At 40.7% G+C, this 24,642-nt stretch overlaps 1 protein-coding gene across 2 annotated transcripts in view; it reads right to left on the bottom strand.

The window, feature by feature from the left end:
• UBR1 (ubiquitin protein ligase E3 component n-recognin 1) overlaps positions 1–24,642 on the bottom strand; it is a 180,133-nt gene that overhangs the window by 132,368 nt on the left and 23,123 nt on the right. For both annotated transcript variants that reach the window (XM_066343754.1, XM_066343755.1), the window contains exons 2-4: positions 21,774–22,030; positions 19,276–19,354; positions 541–651 (exon numbers count right to left, since the gene is read on the bottom strand). In XM_066343754.1, the coding sequence (XP_066199851.1) occupies positions 541–651; positions 19,276–19,354; positions 21,774–22,030 (447 nt within the window). The remainder of the gene's footprint in view (positions 1–540; positions 652–19,275; positions 19,355–21,773; positions 22,031–24,642) is intronic.

The following is a 24,642-nucleotide window of genomic DNA, read 5'->3' as shown; positions in this document are numbered from 1 at the left end:
AGTATTGTCTCATAACAATTTTCTGAATTTTTTCAATGGTTATAAGATGTTCAAGTGTTCTGTTTTTAAATAAACTATAGCACTTTATATTGTTTGATAAAATAATACATTTTCAAATATATTTAGAGTCATATAGAGTCTTTTATAATTCCTTCAGTGGTTCTATAATTATTTCCTCATTCTCCTAATTATCGGAGCTGGATTACTTTTATTCTCTGATGAGGATGTATAGTAAATAATTTGCTGACTTTTTAAAGAAAATGATAAAATTTGTCAATTCTATTCTGTTCTAATTTATTACACTTGGCTTCCATCAATAATACTTTCCTGTTTTCTTTTAGCTTAAATATATATTATTTAGTCTTACTCAGCAAATTGACTACTTAACAAAAAATATTCTAAGTTACCTTTCCATTATGAATTCATTATCAAGGTTCTCAATGGTTTTCAGTTTAAGCCATACACACAATATTTATTTCTACCTAATTTTAACAAGCTTAAGGTAATTAGTATTTAAAAAACAAAAACAAATATTCTTACCTCTTTTGTAGTGCCTGCTGTTCCAGGTTCATGATTTACACAAAAAGGGCCAGTTTTCCATGCTTCTGTGTCTCCACAGTCACAAAAACCTCCTCCAGTAGAAGTATGCATCTAATAAATGAAAAATGAGTCTGTTTTGATTTCAAAATATATTACAAAGCAAGGTAAAATGATACAGATGACTCAAATAATAAATGTTCCCTAACACATCAACCTTAATTGCACTTAATGTAATGGAAACTGGATACATAAAAAAACCTGACTACTGCCTGACCAGGCGGTGGCGCAGTGGATAGAGCATCGGACTGGGATGTGGAGGACCCAGGTTCAAGACCCCGAGGTCGCTAGCTTGAGCGTGGGCTCATCTGGTTTGAACAAAGCTCACCAGCTTGGACCCAAGGTCGCTGGCTCGAGCAAGGGGTTACTCGGTCTGCTGTAGCCCCACGGTCAAGGAACATATGAGAAAGCAATCAATGAACAACTAAGGTGTCGCAACGAAAAACTAATGATTGATGCTTCTCATCTCTCTCTGTTCCTGTCTATCCCTATCTATCCCTCTCTCTGACTCTTTCTCTGTCTCTGTAAAGAAAAAACAAAAAAAACCAAACACCTGAATACTAACCACAACAAAAATGGGCCTTCAAAATTAATAAATTTTTGAAAAATACTATAATTTTTAAATAGCAGTTTTTAAAATTTTGTGCTAACAGAGAACAGATTGTGAAGTGTGCAAAAAAAAATCTGTACAGTACCCAAAATACTTGAGTAATGAGATTTTCTATTAAATATATTTAAAAATCATTGTAATGATATAATTAAGAAATGTATAGAGTATTTTCATCTATTTGTTGTCCCATAGCTACTAAAATATTTAGTTTTTTCATTTAAGAGTTCTTGCAAAAAATAAAAATTATCTCAGATATACTAAGCCAGAAAGAGAATGGCAATGACCTGATTTTGCATCTTCCCTAAAGTTTCCCCCTCCAAAACAATGAACAAGGAGAGCAATAAAATCACACATGACCCATGCTTGCGATACTATTAGAAAACAAAAAATAAGTACCCCAACTTTCATATGATTTGTTCATCAGAGTTCCCACTGCCTATCACTTCAAGCCTATGGACGCAGACAAGAGAAGGGAATTGCCCAGTTGGTGGTGGTGCAATGGATAGAGCATTGACCTGGGACACAGAGCTCCCAGGTTCAAAACCCTGAGGTTGCCAGCTTGAGCGTGGGGTCACCGTCTCTTGAGTGTGGGATCATCAACATGATTCCATGGTCACTGGCTTGAGCCCAAAGGTCTGGCTTGAAGCCCCAGGTCACTAGCTTAAGCCCAAGGCTGCTGCCTTGAGCAAGGGGTCACTGCCTCAGCTGGAACGCCCCCAGTCAAGGCACATATGTGAAGCAATCAATGAACAACTAAGGAGCCGCAACTATGAGTTGATTCTTCTCGTCTCTCTCCCTTCCTGTTGTCTTTCTCTCTCGCTAAAAATAAACAAAGAAAATGTGATGAAGTAAAAAAATACAGTCAGAAAAAATGGATGAAATAGAATACAGGCATAAGAAAGTCAATAAAGTATAGCTGGAGTATCCATAAAGGAAATAAAAAAAATAAACAGCTCATATTTAAAACTGTAATCTGGTAAAACTTCTTGGAAAAAAAAAGGATCTAAATATACACACAAAAAGGGCCCATAAGTATTGAGAAAAAATCATCCCATATGATCAACTCTGAAATATATTCTTTTTTTTTTTTTTTTTTCTTTTTCTTTTTTCTGAAGCTGGAAACAGGGAGAGATAGTCAGACAGACTCCCGCATGCGCCCGACCGGGATCCACCCGGCACGCCCACCAGGGGCGATGCTCTGCCCACCAGGGGGCGATGCTCTGCCCATCCTGGGCGTCGCCATATTGCGACCAGAGCCACTCTAGCGCCTGAGGCAGAGGCCACAGAGCCATCCCCAGCGCCCGGGCCATCTTTGCTCCAATGGAGCCTTGGCTGCGGGAACGGAAGAGAGAGAGAGAGAGGAAAGCGCGGCGGAGGGGTGGAGAAGCAAATGGGCGCTTCTCCTGTGTGCCCTGGCCGGGAATCGAACCCGGGTCCTCCGCACGCTAGGCCGACGCTCTACCGCTGAGCCAACCGGCCAGGGCTGAAATATATTCTACTAAGATTATTAGACTTTAAAGATAAAAGTCCTGAGGCCTTCAGGCAAAAAAATAAAATAATAGCAAGGATATTAGACTGACATCAGACTTCTCAATAACAACATATAAAACAAGACAACAGCACAGCAGCATTTTCAAAGAAAGAAAATGCAAACCAAAGTTATTATTTCCAGCCAAGCTATAAAAACACCATTCTGAATATGTCAGAATCTTGGGATTATATACATGTGACCTTTCTGAGGAATCTACTTGAGCAGAGATCAGCAAACTTTCTGTATAAAGAAATAGATAACAAATATATTATTAGGCTTTACAAGTCATAAATCTCTCTTGCATTACTCAATTCTGTTGTAGTACATAAGTAGTTATAGATAATAAATGAGTAAGCATGGCTGTGATCCAGTAAAACTATACGGGCACTGAAATTTTATTTTCATATAATTTTCATGTATCATGAAATATTACTTTTATCTTTTAGCCCAACCATCTAAAAATGTAAAGTACATGCTAAGTTTGCAGGCCATACAAAAATAGGCAGTGAGCCAGATTTGACCCAACAAATTGCAATTTATCAACCCCTGGAGAAATAATAGGTGTCTGAGGAAACTTCAGAAAATGGACATATGGTAAGAATAAACTTCAAGTGAGGACATAGATAGAAGAATGTAAACATATGATCTCATAAATAGAATGACTACAACTAAGAAATAAGATCATCAACTATTATACAGGTATGGAAAGGAAATCAAAGATTAAAACCAACAGACTAGATAACAAAAATAAAAGGGATAAAAAGAAAATAAGGGTAGTATAGCAATTATTAATACAGAGGTAACCGCTAGAACAAAAATACCAAAAGAAATTAGAATACATAGAGCACTATTTCTTCTTTTATAGAGTAAACTGAAAAATGCTAGACTCATCCATAATTACTAAAACTATAGCTACACCTAAATAAGGTAAAAGAATAATCTTAGAATAGGGAATGCCATGGAAGTGAGGTACAAAATTCAAAAAACATTTTTAAAAATGGCAAATTTTACAATATACACATTTAGAATGTCAATACAATAAGTGATAACCATTAATCAAGTTAAAAAGGCGGAAAATAGACCTTATGAAGCCAAACATACACTTACTTCATGGTTTGGCTATCCCACGCCTAGGCTACCCAAAAGAAATTAAACATACTACACAAAGAATTACTCTTGAATGCTTACAGAAGCTTTATTTAAAAGCTAGAAATGCCTGACCGGGCGGTGGCACAGTGGATAAAGCGTCAGACAAATGTGGAGGACCCAGGTTCAAGACCCTGAGGTTGCCAGGTTGAGTGCAGTCTCATCTGCTTTGAACAAAGCTCACCAGCTTGGACCCAAGGTCGCTGGCTCGAGCAAGGGGTTACTCAGTCTGCTGAAGGCCTGCAGTCAAGGCACATATGAGAAAGCAATCAATGAACAACTAAGATGTCGCAACGAAAAACTAATGATTGATACTTCTCATCTCTCTCCGTTCCTGTCTGTCTGTCCCTATCTATCCCTCTCTCTGACTCACTCTCTGTCTCTGTAAAATAAAAAAAATAAAAAAAGCTAGAAACAACCCATATGTTCATCAACTAATAAATAGATAATAAATTGTGACACATCTATGCAACGGCATACTGACCAGGAATAAAAAAGAACAAACTGCTTATACATGAGTGGATCTCAAAGGCATTATGGTAAGTGAAAATAGCCAGTTCTAAATACTATATGATTTAATTAATATGACATTTTTTGAGTGTGTGAGAGAGAGAGAGTGTGTGTCTAAAAGACAGGGACAGACAGACCAGAAGGGAAAGAGAGAAGAGAAGCATCAATTCTTCATTGCGGTACTTTAGTTGTTCATTGATTGCTTTCTCTTATGTGCCTTGACCAGGAGGCTACAGTAGATTGAACCCTTGCTCAAGCCAATGACTTTGGACTCAAGGCAGTGACCTTGGAATCAAAACAGTGACCTTGGGGTTCAATACAGCAACCATGAGGTTATGTCTATGACCCCACACTCAAGCCAGCAACCATGGTTCATGTATATGACCCAATGCTCAAGGCAGTGACCCTGCACTCAACCCAGATGATCCTGCGCTCAAGCCAGTGACCACCTTCAGGTTTTGAACCTGGGTCTTCAGCACCACAGGCTGACGCTCTATCTATTGTTCTACCACCTGGTCAGGCTATATGACATTTTGAAAATGCAAAACTATATAGATGGAAAACAGATCAATGACTGCCGGGAGCTGAGGTAAGGGTAAAAAAAGAACAGCAAAGGAACACAAGAAAACTTCTGGGGATAATGTAAATGTTTTTTATCTTGATTGTGGCAGTACTGGTTACTAAACTATGTAAGTTTGTGAAAACGCATAAAACTGCACAATTAACAGGGTAGGTTTTATTATGTATAAATTATGTCAAATAAATCTGATTTAAAAACAAAAAATTTTTAAGACAAACATACTAAGAGCAAATACTTGTACAGTATATAAGATAGTAGTAAGAAAAAGACAACAGAGCCTGACTAGGCAGTGGTGCAGTGGATGGAGCATTGGACTGGGAAGCAGAGGACCCAGGTTCAAAACTCCAAGGTTATCAACTTGAGTGAGGGCTCATCGGTTTGAGTGCTGGGTTGCTGGCTTAAGTGTGGGATCATAGACATGACCCCATGGTCACTGGCTTGAGCCCAAGGTCTATGGCTTGAGCAAGGGGTCACTAGCTGTGCTCTAATTCCCTCCACCCGGTCACGGTATATATGAGAACACAATCAATGAACAACTAGGATGCCGCAATGAAGAACTGATGCTTCTCATTTCTCTCCTTAACTGTCCCTCTCTCTGTCTCTGTCAAAGAAAAAAAAAAAAGAAGGTTCCCTCCCAAAACACAGTCACAAGCCCATCCCTCAGCTCAACCCAGGGCTTTATAATAACAGAAATCCCGAGGACAAGATGGCCACGGAGTATGCGGACATTCCAACTCCCACCTCCCAGAACCACAGTGGATTACAACTTAATTTTGAGAACAGTCATCTTGAAAGACCAACTTTGGACTAAACTAAGAGGATTCTATAGCCAAGGACCACCAAAGACACCACACTGAGACTGGTAGGAAAGGCGGAGACACGGAAAGGGCTGCCCCGCTCCCAGAAACAAGTGGTGGCCCGGAGGGACTCTCATGGCAGGGAGGGTTGCCCTAAGAGTTGTAGGTCCTCAGCCACAGGCCTGGAGGCCCAGCCTGAGTCTTGGAGCCTAGAAAAGGTGTACAGACTGTATTTAGCTGAGAAAAGAGCCTAGATACTGTTGGCGAGAAGGGGACAGAACTCTCAGACCAAGGTTCAGTCTAAAAGGGACCGTGCAGCAAACTTTGCTCACAGCCATCTATCTGGGGTTATGGGTGTGGGGAGTGCCGAGAGAACTAGAGTTGCTAGAGAGTGTAATCTCAGAAGCACAGGGAGAGACACTTTGAGGGACAGCCACCCTAACCCCTGGGCTGAGTCACTCCCCAAATCTAAAAGTGAACATTTTTCCTGGGAGGAGCAACAGCAGCAAAGGGAAGAAATTATCCTGCACACCAGAGGCTCTCCTGCTCCAGTCAGAGCAAAGAGGCACTTAGAAGCAGGCAGCACGTTAGGGACACAGGTAGTAAGTGCTGAGGTCTGAACAACACTGCCCCCTCATGCTGCTGAGTACTCGCTGGGGGTGGGTGAGCCGACAACTGCGGGGCATGGCTGCAGGGCCGCAGCAGTCTGAGCAAGCGCGCGTAAGCCTGCCCGCCACAGACGCCAGGGTGACCACGGAGGCGGTCTGAGCAGGTGCATGCAAGCCCGCCTGCAGAGGTGGTGGCTGCAGCTGCAGCCTGAACACTCCCACACAAGCCCACCCGTGCCAGCAGAGGCCAGGGCAACCACGGAGGCGATCAGAGTGGGTGCACGCAGCGGCCATGGTGGCAACAGGAGTGTGCTCAAAAGCCAGCCCGGGGTGGCGGAACCCGCGGCAGCCATGGAGGCAGGCCTGCACTGGCAGTATCCGAGCCCAAATGCCCGGGGCAACAACAGCGGTGGCAGCAGGCGGGGGGGACAGACCACACATTGGAACACAGAGGCAACACCCACTGGACTCCTGTGGCCACACCCTTCTGAGTGCTGAAAAAGAAGAAAAAAACAAAATAAATAAATAAATAAAAAGTCTGGATAAAATGACACCTGAGGCTAAGGGGCAAGCCATATCCAATACTGTACCTAATCACTGAATTACAGTACTGAGCCCAACAAGTAACCACAAATAAGAGGCGGCAGAAAAGCGGATCTCAAGGAAACTTGAACTTTTAAACAAACTTCCTCAGGCCAAGAGTAAATAAAAGCTAGCCTAGGAGTGCAGTTGATATTTACAATGGCACCTATACTCAGCAGAGGCAGCCACAGGATCTGGATTGCTTGTAGCTCCAAAAAGGTTTATAAGAGGCAGTAATGAACAGTGACCGGCCACTGATCTGCACCAGGCTTTGGTCAGTGAGGTACAGGGCAGGCATATCAAGAGGCCAGATACAGAGAGCATCAGTTCAGGACCTAACAACCCTTGTTAGAGTGTAGCTTAAGGAAAGGCTCCTCACACCTGACCCAGCTAAGACACAGAAAACGCCAACACAAATAGTAAAAAGAATAGTGACAGCATATTAGTAGCCCACAGCAGATCACAAACAGCAGCTGATGTCAACACAAGAAGACCTAGAAATAACACAAGTGAAAATTGGAGGCAGACAATACCAACCCTAGACTCAGCAAGCTGCACAAACACCACAACCAAAAGAGGAGTCTATACATAGACAAATGGGAAGACAGAGAAATGCAGTCCAAATGAATCAAGAGAAATCCCCAGAAAAGAACTGAATGAGATGAAAATAACCAAATTACCAGATGCAGAGTTTAAAATAATGATTGTCAGGATGCTCAAAGATCTTAGAGAAAAAAATGGGTGGGCCCTGGCCGGTTGGCTCAGCGGTAGAGCGTCGGCCTAGCGTGCGGAGGACCCGGGTTCGATTCCCGGCCAGGGCACACAGGAGAAGCGCCCATTTGCTTCTCCACCCCTCCGCCGCGCCTTCCTCTCTGTCTCTCTCTTCCCCTCCCGCAGCCAAGGCTCCATTGGAGCAAAGATGGCCCGGGCGCTGGGGATGGCTCTGTGGCCTCTGCCCCAGGCGCCAGAGTGGCTCTGGTCGCAACATGGCGACGCCCAGGATGGGCAGAGCATCGCCCCCTGGTGGGCAGAGCGTCGCCCCATGGTAGGCGTGCCGAGTGGATCCCGGTCGGGCGCATGCGGGAGTCTGTCTGATTGTCTCTCCCTGTTTCCAGCTTCAGAAAAATGAAAAAAAAAAAAAAAAGAAAAGAAAAAAAAGAAAAAAATGGGTGAGCATAATGAGCACTAAATAAAGAGATAACACGTATCAAAAAGGACATTGAAATCATAAAAAAGAAACAGTCAGAAATGACAAACACAATATCAGAAATGAAGACTACACTAGAAGGAATTAAAAGAAGGCTGGATGAAGCAGAGGATCGAATCAGTGATTTAGAGCAGTGGTCCCCAACGTTTTTGGGCCATGGACTGGTTTATTGTCAGAAAATATTTTCACGGACTAGCCTTTAGGGTGGGGTGGATAAATGTATCATGTGACCGAGACAAGCGTCAAGAGTGAGTCTTAGAGGGATGTAACAGAGGGAATCTGGTCATTTTTTAAAAATAAAACATCGTTCAGACTTAAATATAAATAAAACAGAAATAATGTAAGTTATTTATTCTTTCTCTGCAGACCGGTACCAAATGGCCCACAGACGGATACCAGTCCGGAGCCCGGGGGTTAGGGACCACTGTTTTAGAAGACAAGATAAGCAAAAGCACAGAAGCAGAATAGCAAAAAGAAAAGAGGATCAAAAAGTCAGAGGAAATTCTAAGAGAGCTCTGTGACAATATGAAGAGAAACAACATCTGTATAATAGAGGTTCCTGAAGGAGAAGAGAAAGAACAAGGGATAGAGAACATGACTGAAGAAATCATAGCTGAAAACTTCCCTAAATTGATAAAGAAAAAAGTCACATAAGTTCAAGAAGCACAGAGAATCTCATTAAAGAGTAACCCAAAGAGACTTACACTGAGACACAACCTAATTAAAATACCAAAGCTAAGAGAGAAAGAATACTAAAAGCGGCAAGAGAAAAGCAGTCAATCACTTACAAAGGAGCTCCCATAAGGATGACATCCGACTTTTCAACAGAAACACTTGAGGCCAGAGGGGAATGGCAAGAAATATTCAAAGTAATGCAGAACAAGAACCTACAACCAACAATTCTTTATGCAGCAAGGCTATTATTTAAAATAGAAGGACAAATAAAAAGCTTCCCAGACAAAATAAACATCAAGAAATTCATTACAACAACACCAATGCTACAAGTGCCTGACCAGGCGGTGACACAGTGGATAAAGCGTCGGACTGGGATGCGGAAGACCCAGGTTCGAGACCCCGAGGTCACGTGAGCTCATCTGGTTTGAGCAAAAATTCACCGGCTTGGACCCAAGGTTGCTGGCTCAGGCAAGGGGTTACTCGGTTTGCTGAAGGCCCATGGTCAAGGCACATATGAGAAAGCAATCAGTGAACAAATACTAAGGTGTCGCAATGCGCAACAAAAAAACTAATGATTGATGCTTCTCATCTCTCTCTGTTCCTGTCTGTCTGTTCCTATCTCTCTCTCTCTCTCTCTCTCTCTGTCTCTGTAAAAAAAAACCCTAAAAATAAAAAACCAATGCTACAAGAAATGTTAAGGGGCTTGTTATAAACAGAAAAAAGGGGGTAAAATCTAGAAAAGAGGAATGTAGATTTAAAGAATAAAAGGGCAATAAACAACTACATATCAATAAAAACCTTAAAGGTAAATGGATTAAATGCTCCAATCAAAAGACATAAGGTAGCTGCATGATAAGAAAACAGGGCCCATACATATGCTGTCTACAAGAGACCCACATCAAAACAAAAGATACACACAGGCTGAAAGTAAAGGGATAAAAAAAAATGGAAATGAAAATAAAGATGAGGTATTATCACATGATAATATCAATAGATGCAGAAAAAGCATTTGATAAAATCCAGCACCCATTTATGATCAAAATTCTCAGCAATCATTGAGCTAAAGCCTGCCAGACTTACATGCCTCTGCTGTGAGGAAACAGGGACACTGGAAGGTAGGCTTCCCCCTCGCTCCTCTAAGGGAGGGTTCAGTCTCTTCCAGCCCTGCTCCAGCCACCTATGACCTAACCTTGCCCAGAATGCTGGAGTTTGCCACTGAAGGCTGAAGGTGCCCAGGGCCCTCGGCCCCATTTAAGACACTGTGGACGAGCCTAGGGTATTTCTTCCAAGAAGCAGATAAACTGATCTCATTTGCACAAGGGCCACTTAACAATGTCTTGCCTGAATAGTCAGGTTTTTTATTCTTCCCTCAAAGATCTCTGTTATGGGTGTTGATAGTCCTATTTTCTGCTGCTTTGTTTAATATATAGTGTTTCCTTTATTCCTCCTACCTCAATGCCCCACTCATATTTCAGGCTGGGACCTACTCCTAATTTAGAGCTCTCTTCCTCCCTTTTGCCAATTTCTATTACGAATCTAACTTTGCCACCCAGCTTAGTGTACCCCAAGGTTCTCTTTACCACGCCACAGTCGCAGAGCTCCAGGGAAAAGCAACCTGGTCTCATCTCTCCAGGCAGAGGAGAACAGAAGCTCCATCTCCACACATGCTGCAGATGGCTTTTCCAGTCTACCGGAATCATTACCAGCTAGAAGCAGCGGTCATTGGGACTTGGACGTGAGCTGCAAAGTATAGAATTGTGACAACAATTCCAGTGCCATGAGGACCGTTCCTGGATATGGACTTTTCCTGGACCCCTGCTCCTTGTGACAGCTCCTAACAGACTGAACTGGGGTTGGGTTGCATTTTTCAGGGATTTGGCATGGTGATGGTGCCAACTTGGACTTGGTGAACATGTTAAGAACACTACTCTTTTATGGATTCTTGCTGTAGTGGCCAAGAGTTTGCTTAAAGACTTTAATCACTGTAAAAAAAAAATAGAAGACTGGATAAAGAATATGTGGCACATATACACCATGGTATACTATTCAGCCATAAGAAATGATGACATCAGATCATTTACAACAAAATGGTGGGATCTTGATAACATTTATGGAGTGAAATAAGTAAATCAGAAAAAAACAAGAACTGCAGGATTCCATACATTAGTGGGACATAAAAACAAGACTAAGAGACATGGACAAGAGTGTGGTGGTTATGGGGGGCGGGGGGAGGGAAGGAGGGAGAGGGAAAGGTGGAGGGGGAGGGGCACAAAGAAAATTAGATAGAAGGTGACAGAGGACAATCTGACTTTGGGTGATGAGTATACAACATAATTGAATGACAAGATAACCTGGACATGTTTTCTTTGAATATATGTACCCTGATTTATTGATGTCATCCCATTAAAATTAATAAAAATTTATTTATTAAAAAAAAAAAATGTGATGGTAACAGGGGTTGGGGTGGGGGTGGGGAGGGGGCGAGGAAGGAGAGAGAGTGAGTGGGGGGAGGGGAGGGGCACAAAGAAAACCAGATAGAAGGTGACAGAAGACAACTTGACTTTGGGTGAGTCATAATCAAATGTAAAAATAACCTGGAGATGTTTTCTCGGAACATATGTACCCTGATTTATCAATGTCACTGCATTAAAATTAATAAAAATAAGATTAAAAAAAAACTCTCAGCAAAGTGGGAATACAGGGAACATACTAAAACATGATAAAGGCCATCTATGACAAACCCAAAGCCAACATCATACTCAATGGGCAAAAATTAAAAGCAATCCCTTTAAGATCAGGAACAAGGCAGGGGTGCCCCCTTTCACCACTCTATTCAACATGGTTCTGGAAGTCCTAGCCACAGCAATCAGACAAGAAGAAGAAAGGCATCGAAATTGGAAAGAAGTAAAACTATCATTGTTTGCTGATGATATGATATTGTTGTACATAGAAAATCCTAAAGTCTCGCCTGACCAGGCGGTGGCGCAGTGGAGAGAGCGTAAGACTGGGATATGGAGGACCCAGGTTCAAGACCCCGAGGTCCCCAGCTTGAGTGCGGGCTCATCTGGTTTGAGTAAGCTCACCAGCTTGAGCCCAAGGTCGCTGGCTCAAGCAAGGAGTCACTCGGTCTGCTGTAGCCCCACGGTCAAGGCACATATAAGAAATCAATCAATGAACAACTAAGGAGCCGCAACAAAGAATTGACGTTTCTTATCTCTCTCCCTTCTTGTCTGTCTGTCCCTCTCTCTGACTCTCTCTGTCTCTGCCACAAAAAAAAAAAAAAAAAAAAAAGAAAAGAAAATCTTAAAGTCTCAGTCAAAAACTACCGGACCTGATAAATGAATTCAGCAAGGTGGCAGGATATAAAATTAATACTCAGAAATCAGACGCATTTTTATACACCAACAATGAACTGTCAGAAAGAGAAATTAAGAAAACAATCCCCTTTACTATTGCAACAAAAAAAATATAGTACCTCGGAGTAAATTTAACCAAGGAGATTAAAGACTTGTACTTGGAAAATTATAAAACATTGATAAAAGAAATCAAGGAAGATACAAACAAGTGGAAGCATATACCCTGTTCATGGGTAGGAAGAATAAATATCATTAAAATGTCTATATTACCCAAAGCAATCTATATATTCAATGCAATTCCTATTAAAATACCAATGATATACTTCAAAGATATATAACAAATATTCCAAAAATTTATATGGAACCAAAAAAGAACATGAATAGCCTCAACAATCTTGAAAAAGAAGAATAAAGCAGGAGGTATCACACTTCCTGATATCAAGTTATACTACAAGGCCAGTACTCAAAACAGCCTGGTACTGGCATAAGAACAGGCGTATAGATCAATGGAACAGAACAGGGAACCCAGAAATAAATCCACACCTTTATGAACAATTGATATTTGACAAAGGAGGTAAAAGCATACAATGGAGTAAAGACAGTCTCTTTAACAAGGGGTGTTGGGGAAACTGGACAGCTACCTGCAAAAAAATGAAACTAGACCATCAACTTACACCATTCACAAAAATAAACTCAAAATGGATAAAAAGACTTAAATGTAAGTCGTGAAACCATAAGCATCTTAGAAGAAAACATAGCCAGTAAGCTCTCCGATATCTCTCGCAGCAATATCTCCACGGGCAAGTGAAATAAAGGACAGGATGAACAAATGGGACTATATCAAACTAAAAAGATTTTTTTTTTTTTTTTTTGCATATTTCTGAAGCTGGAAACAGGGAGAGATAGTCAGACAGACTCCCGCATGCGCCCGACTGGGATTCACCCGGCACGCCCACCATGGGGCGACGCTCTGCCGACCAGGGGGCGATGCTCTGCCCATCCTGGGCGTCGCCATGTTGCGACCAGAGCCACTCTGGCGCCTGGGGCAGAGGCCACAGAGCCATCCCCAGGGCCCGGGCCATCTTTGCTCCAATGGAGCCTTGGCTGCGGGAGGGGAAGAGAGAGACAGAGAGGAAGGCGCGGCGGAGGGGTGGAGAAGCAAATGGGCGCTTCTCCTGTGTGCCCTGGCCGGAAATCGAACCCGGGTCCTCCGTATGCTAGGCCGACGCTCTACCGCTGAGCCAACCGGCCAGGGCAAACTAAAAAGATTTTGCACAGCTAAAGACAATAAGAACAAAATAAAAAGACAAACCACACAATGGGAGAACATATTCGACAATACGTCTGATAAGGGGTTAATAACCAAAATTTATAAAGATCTTGTAAAACTCAACACCAGGAAGATAAACAATCCAATCAGAAAATGGGCAAAAGAAATGAATAAACACTTTTCCAAAAAAGGACATAAAGATGACCAATAGGCAGATGAAAAAATGTTCAACATCACTAATCATTAGAGAAATGCAAATTAAAACCACAATGAGGTATCACTTCACACCAGTCAGAATAGCACTCATTAACAAAACATCACATAATAATTGCTGGCAAGGATGTGGAGAAAAGGGAACCCTCCTGCACTGCTGGTGGTGCATCCACTGTGAAAAACAGTATGGAGATTCCTCAAAAAATTAAAACTGGAACTGCCTTTTGACCTAGCCATCCCACTTTTAGGAATATATCCTAAGAACACCAAATCACTGATTCAAAAGAAGAAATGCACCCCCATGTTTATGGTAGCATTGTTTACAATAGCCAAGATCTGGAAACAGCCCAAGTGTCCATCAGTGGACGAGTGGATTAAAAAGCAGTGGTACATATATATATATAATGGAATATTATTGGGACCATGAAAAAGAAGGAAATCTTAACTTTTGCGACAATGTGGATGGACCTGAAAACTATGATATTATCTTAAGTGAAATAAGTCAGGCAGAGAAAGAAAAATATCATATGACCTCACTCATTTGAGGAATCCAATGAACAATGGGAACTGAGGAACAGAATAGAGGCAGAGGCAAGATCAAAGGGACCGGAGAGAAAGGGGATGATAGGATGGGATCAGAGACAGGAAAGAGATTGGTGAAATTATACATAACACAGCATTATAGAGTGCAGAAAAGCAAATCCTGGAGTGAAGGGGGGAGGGAATTGGGAGGAAGGGGGCAAGGGGGATGTTGAGGGGAGCATGGAGTTAGGGGGGATGTATTCGGTGGGACACTTGAATATATGTAAACACAAAAATTAAAATCAATAAAAATTAAAAAAAAAGGAAAACACAATAAAAAATAAAGGAAATAAATAGGCAATACACAGTAGAAATTAAACATACAATTAAAATATGAAAAAATGTTATTACTACTAACAACAGAAATGCAAATTAAAATAATTAGATTATTTCGGTAATTTAATATCTATTTCACTAACACGATTGGCAAAAAGAACTGACTAAACAAAGTTTGGGGACAGGCATAGAGAAAGAACATTCTCATCCTTTTTTTTTTTTTTTTTTTTTTTTTTTTAGTGAGAGACAGAAAGGAAGAGAGATGTGAAGCATCAATTCATAGCTGCAGCACCTTAGCTGTTCACTGAGTGCTTTTTCATATGTGCCTTGACTGGGGACCCCTAGCCCAGCCAGTGAGCCCTTGCTAAAGCCAGTGACCTTGGGCTTCAAGCCAGCAACCATGGGGTCATGTCTATAATACCATGCTCAAGCCAGCGACCCCGCACTCAACCTGGTGAGCCCACATTCAAGCCAGATGAGCTTGAACTCAAGCCAGTGACCTCGAGGTTCAAACCTGGGTCCTCAGCATCCCAGGCCAATGCTCTATTCACTGCGCCACCACCTGGTCAGGCCATTGTCATATCCTCTTAATGGGAATGTAAGGTATCTCAACAATTCAAGAACACTGACAAAAATAAATCAAAATTTTAAATGTGCATATTGTTCAATTCAGAAAATCTACCTTTAAGAATATAGCCTTACAGCCTGACCTGTGGTGGCGCAGTGGATAAAGTGCCAACCTGGAACAGTGGGCTTATCTGGTCAAGGCATATATGGGAGTTGATGCTTCCGGCTCCTACCCCCCTTCTATCTCTGTCTCTTTCTCCCCTCTCTAAAATGAATAAAATCTTTTTTAAAAAAAGAATATAGCCGTACACATTCTTAAATAGATACATTGAATTATATGAAAACAAAGATGTGTATATTCCAATATATGTTGATTAGTAAAATACTAGAAACAATAGTTATCTAGAAAAAGGGGATAGTTTAAATATATGCTGATATAGTCCCACAAAAGAATACATTCAGCAATTATATAAGGCAAGAGAGTTATTTTATGTATCAACAGAAATATATTGAGATTAAGTTTAAAAAAAAGCTACAAAAAGAATATACAGTAGGATCCCATTGACTGATTGATTGATTTTATTGCTTTTTAGTGAAAGAGGAGAGGGAGAAAGAGAGAAAGAGATGGGAGGAAGAACGGGAAACATCAACTCATAGTAGTTGCTTCTCATAGGTGCCTTGACTGGACAACCCCAGGGTTTTGAACTGGTGACCACAGCATTCCAGGCTCATGCCTTACCCACTTTGCCACCACACGTCAGGCAATAGGATCTCATTTATACAAACACTCCTCTTAAACCTATAAATATATGTATGTTTATAAATACATAAGGAAAGATCTGTAAGGATGTACATTAAAGTGTGTTTTGTTTAACAAAGTATGTACAATGAGGCAGAAAGGCAAGTATAATTCTTATTTATATTCTTCTGTATTATTTGAATTTTTAAAAGGTAAGTTTTATTGTATTGATTAGGTAAATAAACACTTTTTAATGCTGTTGTGTTTCAAAAATAATACATGCATATAAATTCTCATCATGTAAGATTACAGCAAGCTGATGTTAAAATAGACTGTGACAGTAATTTTTATAATCACATCTTAGATATCAGCTCTGCCTATGATTTAGTGCTTTTGATCCTAAGAGTTCATTTAAACAAATGTCTGTTGAAAGCCTCTATGTCCCAGATACAATGACAGCCACAGGAAGTAAAAAGTGTATAAGCCCTGGACCTTGTCCTAGAAAGCTAACAATAAGGTAGGGATGAAAGATACAAATATAAATACAGGATTGCCATTTAATAAATAAAGATAGAGACATACACAGGAATGCAAAAGAAAAAAAGAACATTGTCAGTGAACTTTGTTTTCTTCTTCAGGTTTATTCTAAATGACTCTAGAATGTGTTCCAAAAAAGAGTACCAAGGTTACAAGCCAGCTTGATTTTCCATTTCGCTTCCAAGATACAGGAAGACTAGTTAGGTGAACTCAGATACTATATTGGTTCTACTTGATCAAAGTTATATTATTCTGATCTTGGTTGGTTTCTTAGAATTTAAAGTCTTCAAATCAAAGATATTAGTCCTGTCAGCAAGGATGACTGTAAAATAAATTTCAGTCCTGGCCGGTTGGCTCAGTGGTAGAGCATCAGCATGGCATGTGGAAGTCCTGGGCTCAATTCCCAGCCAGGGCACACAGGAGAAGAGCCCATCTGCTTCTCCACCCTTCTCCTCTATCTCTCGCATCCCCTACCCCAGCCAAGGTTCCACTGGAGCAAAGTTGGCCCAGGCACTGAAGAAGGCTCTATGGCCTCCGACTCAGGCACTAACTAGAATGGCTCAAGCCGCAAAGAAGCAACACCCCAGATGGGCAGAGCATTGCCCCCTGGTGGGCATGCCAGGTGGATCCCGGTCAGGCGCATTTGGGAGTCTGTCTGACTGCCTCCCCACTTCTAACTTTGGAAAAATACAAAAAAAGGAAATAAATAAATAAATAAATTCCAAAGACCCTGTTCCTATTATCCAGGTTAAGTAGCAATGCAACGGTATTCCAGGTTCACCGTTCCAAAATAAGGAAAGAGGGAAAGAGAAACAACATTAACGACAATAAAAAATTTTCATTTCAATAGTGACGGTAAAATTATTTTAAAAGTTGGGTTCTGCCTGACCAGGCAGTGGCGCAATGGATAGTGTCAAACTGGGACGCAGAGGACCCAGGTTCGAAACCCTGAGATTGCCAGCTTGAGCGCAGGCTCATTTGGTTTGAGCAAGGCTCACCAGCTTGAGCCCAAGATCGCTGGCTTGAACAAGGGGTCACTCAGTCTGCTGTAGCCCCCCAGTCAAGGCACGTATGAGAAACCAATCAATGAACAACTAAGGAGCTGCAAAGAAAAATTGATGCTTCTCATCTCTCTCCTATCCTGCCTGTCTGTACCTAACTGTCCCTCTCTCTGTCTCTGTCACAAAAAAGAAAAAAGAAAAAAAAGATCATGCTTTGGTGTGGTACATTTGTTACAATTAAGGAATGATTAAGTATGTAAATTCCATCCATGATTAGCTTTGTAATCTTGGGAACACATTTTAACCACACTATAGCATAGGTTTCTCAATTTGTTTTCCCTTGTGTACAATCATAATACCTACAACATACTCCTGTAGCCTATCACTTCCTGAGCTAGAAACAATAATACTGAGGCTCCCTTAGGAAAATAAATAGCACTTTCAACTCTATGGAAGACATAGTCTACATAAGGTATTGTTTACATTTACATAAAACTTTAGGCATATTATATGTACAAAAAGAAACATCAGTTATTATGCCTGTCTAAGCCCAGAGAACAGACTCAATACTATTATTTGAGAAATACATTTCAGCTCAAAAATCACAAGGTTGTCTAAAAATGTAACAGGAAAGGAAAAAGCCCTCAACCTTACTAGTAATTAAGAATATTAAATTAAGATCACAATGTGATACTATTATAACACCACCAGATTGGCAAAAATTAAAAAGACACCAAATCTTGCAAAAAATTGTGGAGCAATAGAAACTCTTACTGCTGGATAGTCTATAAATTTGTTTAACCATTTTGGAAAACAGTCTAACATTATCTACTATGATTGAAGATCCGTATACTCTAGAATTCAGCAACTTTACTCCAGATATATAGCCCAGAAAAACTCCTGTTCATAGGTACCAAAATACACAAATAAGAATGTTAATAGAAGAATTGTCATAACAGTCCCAAATTAGAAGCAAACTACATTATCCTTATACAGCACAATAAAGACAAAATGGATTATTGATTATTATAAAGCCACTGACGAACTACAGCTATATACATAATGCTGAATGAAAGACGTTACTCAACAAGAAAAAGATGCAATATGACTCCATCTATATAAAGTTCACAAACAGATAAAACTATTCAATATGATTTGAGTGATAAGCTAAAAGGGAAAAGGAGACCAGTATCACAAAACACAGGAGAGGTGAGAGGGGTGAGAGAGATTGTGATCCAAGAAGGACAAATGGGAGGCTTCTAAGAGCAGGCAATGTCATACTTCTTGACCTAAGTAGTGGTTACATTGGTGTTTGCTTTATAATTATTCTTTAAGCTGTTTATATGCACTATACAATCTTGTGTATAAATTTGATATACTCAAAAAAAAATTGGGGCTACCTCTTAAGGTAGATGTCCCATCACATGACAAATTTAATCAGAGCTAAAGGTTTACTTAGCACAGGGGTCGGGAACCTATGGCTCGCGAGCCAGATGTGGCTCTTTTGATGGCTGCACCTGGCTCGCAGACAAATCTTTAATAAAAAAATAACGTTAAGAATATAAAACATTCTCATGTATTACAATCCATTCATTTCCTACCGCTCGTGACTCGTGGTCATGGTTGCAGGTGGCTGGAGCCAATCACAGCTGTCCTCCAGGACAACACCAAATTTTTATTGGATAATGCGTAAAGTACACAGGTCGTTGTATGGCTCTCACAGAATTACATTTTAAAATATGTGGCGTTCATGGCTCTCTCAGTCAAAAAGGTTCCCGACCCCTGACTTAGCAGAACTGTAAGATCAGGAATTCAAGTACTGGTCAGAAATGTGAAGTAGATGGCCAACAGATCCTCCTAATCTAGGTATTTTATGGTTCTACTTTCATACCTTGTAACGATGATTTTTATGAACACTATTCTGGAAGCAGTCCATACAGAGTACACATGTTGGATCAATTGCACAATCTCTGAAAAAGATTAAATCAGATTTTGAAATTTAGATTACACCTATTTTTGCTTAAGGTATGACTATAATGTAATGTGAATGAGTTCCCTGTATGGTATACAAACTGAATACGAAAATGCTTCAAAAACTGAATTCCAAATAATTTTGTTCTTATTTTAGCCATATTTGAATAAGTTTGGATATCTGGTTTTCATCCTCATTACTTTGAGCTTGTACATGGTTTCAAATTGTTAAGATACAATTAAAAATTATTTTTGTGAAAAATGATCTTTTTAAATTACTTGCAATCATCTTATCTTTTTACATTTATAAATATACTTTACAAACACTGATTGTTCACTGGTAAATGAAGCTTGGATAAAGATAAAATTCATTAGAATATAAGCATCATAAGGGTGGGGATTTCTATTTATTTTATAAATTGATATGTCCCAAGCACCTAGAACAGTGCTTGGTACATGACAGGTAATTAACTTGAATGAATGAAATTCATTCTCTCTTAATTGCTTCCCTAACAATTTTTAAAATGTAGAATTTTACTTAACATTTTTCAGGATAACATTAAGAATAATATACAGTAAGTCCTCAATGTTATCTATAGCTTCTTCAACTTTAAGTGAAACAACATAAAACAATTTTACAATAGGTTAATTGATATAAACAAGAGTTAAGTTCCTATGACATCTTATCAATGTTCTAATGAATAATGTTGAGCAGAACTTCATTTAAGGACCTGCTGTAAATTAGAATAAAATGCAAAATTAATTTTAAAACATTTTATTTAGAAGAACTGAAGAGATGGAATTGGAAAGTTTTAAAAATGAATCTTAACAAACTAATAAGAAATTAAAAATGTCTAATAATATTCTCTAAAATATACATAATCTACTGACTTATTTAAAACAGGATCTCTAAAGCTCAGCAGTACTGACATTTTGAATGAGGTAGTTATTTGTTAGGCACAAAGGATTGTGCATTATAGGGTGTTTAAGCAGCATCCCTGGCATCTACCCATTAATACCATTCCCCCAGTTTGACAATTAAAAATGTCTCCATTATACTTGAGAAATGAGGTCTACAAATGTATATATACTATGCCTTAGTTGAAACTGATTAGGCTTCAGCTAACAATATGTAAGAAGATAAATGAACCTTGCTGTGCTATACAGCAAAATTGTACACAAAATATGTAAGCTGACTTTTTCCTGAGAAAAGAATTGAATAAAAAGATAGTATGTTCTAAACAACTATGAACTACACATAAACCAGTCAAACTTAGAATTATAGTGAAGCAAAAAAATAAATAAAAATTTATGTATTTATAGTCTAAGTGTCACACTCCTAACCTAAACTACCTTTGATAAAGAAAAAACTAGCCCTGGCCTGTTGGTTCAGCGGTAGAGCACTGGCCCGGTGTGTGGAAGTCCCGGGTTCGATTCCCGGCCAGGGCACACAGGAGAAGCGCCCATCTGTTTCTTCCCCATTCCCCCTTTCCTTCCTCTCTATCTCTCTCTTCACCTCCTGCAGCCAAGGCTCCACTGGAGCAAAGTTGGCCTGGGTGCCAAGGATGGCTCCATGGCCTCTGCTTCAGGTGCTAGAATGGCTCTGATTGCAGTGGAGCAACGCCCCAGATGGGCAGAGCATCACCCCCTGGTGGGCTTGCTGGGTGCATCTGGTCGGGTGCATGCGGGAGTCTGTCAGACTGCCTCCCCACTCTAACTTCGAAAAAATACAAAAAAAAAAAAAAAAAAAGAAAGAAAGAAAGAAAGAACTAAAAGGGCTGCTAAGATCTAATACTTGAAAATTTCAGGCAGGAGTAGGGAGTAAAACCATTCTCTGTGCTACTATGATGTTTAAGCAACTGCCCTCACAAAGGGCAAAAAGCCTAAAGCCAGTTCTAGTTTCCACATCATTGGCCTCTTTACCCAACAAAACTCTACCTGCCCCTATAGACCCGCAATCCTTTGACATCAAATCTCACTTGGTAGCAAAAAAAATGACTTAAATGACATGAGACTACAGACTTTATTTATATCACCTGCTGTGAATATTGATAGATATTTCTTACAGAAATGCTGTGTCCGATTGTAAGATCCTGCCTTGACTCTGCTTGGGAAGTATTCACTGAAATAGACCTGGCTTCAAGGGTTTCAAATAAGAGTATGCAGACTACATACTAAGACAAAAGTCTATCCCTTACACACACTTTTGGAGAACATGAAAAAATAATGAGAACTGTTTAATTGTAAGTCATATTCAAAAACAAGTTATACTAGCAGAAACGGACTTGTAAGGGCATAATAAAAGGAAGTTAGTTAAGTACAATTAAATATGCAATAAACCAAGAAAGGTACATCATGAAATAGGTGCAAAATACAAGATTGTAATTATAACCAATCCTCTAAACTTCTAAATCTTACCTACAAGAATATGTTGTTGCTCCACTTTTGAAAACCTTTCCACAGAGTTGAAATGCTCCACTATGTTTCAATTTCTCTAAACAAATAACTGGATCTTCTCCAAATAAATACCATTCCAGTGGAGCAAATATTGATGTTTGTATACTCTCCTCCTGCTTTTCCAAGTCTGGGTCCATTTCAGCAAAATAAATTTCAGGCACTAATTGTGCCAAATGGTGCAAGAAAGTAGTATGAAAATCAACTTGCTGATCCCACCACTGAAAGAAAAGAAAATGAGTAGATTTTGTTAGAAGCACCTTCATAAAAATCAAAGAGCACCAGTAATATATATAACAGTTCTGTAATTTCAGGTACAGCGATTTACAATATATTCTTAATTTATCCTTTGCCAGTACAAAAAGAAAGTGGGTAATTTTTTAAAAAGCCTTGGAAATAAGTGATTACCCACATATACACAGATGTCTAGAAAAAAGAAGAGCAGCTATAATGGGTGAGAATTACCCTTTTTTTTGTAATGGCCAACTTTTGGTGTACAAAGGTAGCTCTACTATCAGTTAGAGGCTGCACAAACAAAGCATTCCCCATACTCTGTGTGTATTAAGGAACCATGCATTTAATGAGAGATAAAAAAAATATGAGTACCACAGAGTTTTTAGAACACAAAAAGCACTAACCATAAAAGAAAATGTTACAGATGGCTTATGTGCCATGCTTATTTGCACATAAAAACATGCCCAACATCATTAGTCATGAAGAAAATGCAAATTAAAGTGACAATGAGATTACCCTCACACAACCTATGAGAATGCAGGTAAAAAAATAAAATGGGCGGGGGACCCAGGTTCGATTCCCGGCCAGGGCACATAGGAGAAGCGCCCATTTGCTTCTCCACCCCTCCACCCCTCTCCTTCCTCTCTGTCTCTCTCTTCTCCTCCCGCAGCCAAGGCTCCATTGGAGCAGAGATGGCCCGGGCACTGGGGATGGCTCCTTGGCCTCTGCCCCAGGCGCTAGAGTGGCTCTGGTCTCGGCAGAGCGACGCCCCGGAGGGGCAGAGCATCGCCCCCTGGTGGGCAGAGCGTGGCCCCTGGTGGGCGTGCCGGGTGGATCCCGGTCAGGCGCATGCAGGAGTCTGTCTGACTGTCTCTCCCCGTTTCCAGCTTCAGAAAAATACAAAAAAAAAAAATAATAAATAAATAAATAAATAAATAAATAAATAAAATGGGTCCTGGCTGGCTGGCTCAGTGGTAGAGCATTTGGAAGGTCTGAGTTCGATTCCCAGCCAGGGCACACAGTAGAAGCGCCCATCTGCTTCTCCACCCTTCCCCCTCTCCTTCCTCTCTGTGTCTCTCTTCCCCTCCCGCAGCCAAGGCTCCACTGGAGCAAAGTTGGCCTGGGTGCTGAGGATGGCTCCACAGCCTCCGCCTCAGGTGCTAGAATGGCTCTGGTTGCAACAGAGCATCGCCCCAGATAGGCAGAGCATCGCCTTCTCGTGGGCTTGCCGGGTGATCCTGGTAGGGCACATATGGCAGGCAGTCCATCTCTCTGCCTCCCTGCTTCTCACTTCAGAAAAATACAAAAACAAAATAATAAAATAAAATAAAATGAAAAACTGGCAATATCAAGCATCAACAAAAATGCAGAAAACTAGAACAGAAAAGTGCTGTAGAAATCAAAATGGCACAGCTACTTTATTATTTATTTATTATTTTTAGTGACAGAGGAAGAGAGGGACAGAGAGAGAGGGACAGATAGAGACAGACAGACAGGAAGGGAAAGGGATGAGAAGCATCAATTCTTTGTTGTGGCACCTTAGTTGTTCACTGATTACTTTCCCATATGTGACTTGACGGGGTCAGGGGTCCTCTCTCAACAATCCAGTGACCCCTTGCTCAAGCCAGCAACTTTTGGGCTCAAGCCAGTGACCCCGTGCCCAAGCTGGTGAGCCCATACTCAATTCAATGACCTCAGGATTTCAAACCTGGGTCCTCTGCATCCCAGGCCGACACTCTATCCACTGCACCACCACCTGGTCAGGTAGTGCAGCTACTTTATAAGAGTTCAGTAGTTTCTTATAAATGTAAATCTGCACTTACAATATGATCTAGAAATCAAATTCCTGGGTAATCTACCAAAAGCTAAACTGGAAATGGTGAATTATAAATTATAATATATCCAAAACATGGAATACTACTCAGCATTAAAAAGAATAAATTATCAATACATACAACATGAAAAATGCATCAAAAAAGGTCAAACTCGCCTGACCAGGCAGTGGCGCAGTGGACACAGTGTTGGACTGAGATGTGGAAGGACCCAGGTTTGAGACCCTGAGGTCACCAGCTTGAGCGTGGGCTCATCTGGATTGAGCAAAAAGCTCACCAGCTTAGACCCAAGGTCGCTGGCTTGAGCAAGGGGTTACTGAGTCTGCTGAAGGCCGTGGTCAAGGCACATATGAGAGAGAAATCAATGAACAACTAAGGTGTCACAACGAAAAACTGATGATTGCCTGACCAGGCGGTGGCGCAGTGGAGAGAGCATCAGACTGGGGCACAGACGACCCAGGTTCGAAACCCCAAGGTTGCCAGCTTGAGCATGGGTTCATCTGATTTGAGCAATGCTCACCAGCTTGAGCCCAAGGTCACTGGCTTGAGCAAGGGGTTACTCGGTCTGCTGTAGCCCCACGTTCAAGGCACATATGAGAAAGTAATCAATGAACAACTAAGGTGTCGCAAGGAAAAATTGATGCTTCTCATCTCTCTCCGTTCCTGTCTGTCTGTCCCTATCTGTTCCTCTCTCTGACTCTCTCTCTGTCCCTGTGAAGAAAAAAAAAAAAAAAAAAGAGGACAAACTCAAAAGACTATGTACTGTG

Source organism: Saccopteryx leptura, chromosome 6 (genome assembly GCF_036850995.1).
Source record: "Saccopteryx leptura isolate mSacLep1 chromosome 6, mSacLep1_pri_phased_curated, whole genome shotgun sequence".
NCBI classification, from domain to species: Eukaryota; Metazoa; Chordata; class Mammalia; order Chiroptera; family Emballonuridae; genus Saccopteryx; species Saccopteryx leptura.
Note: the sequence above shows the minus strand (reverse complement) of the source record. Positions and strands in the feature narration are given on the sequence as shown.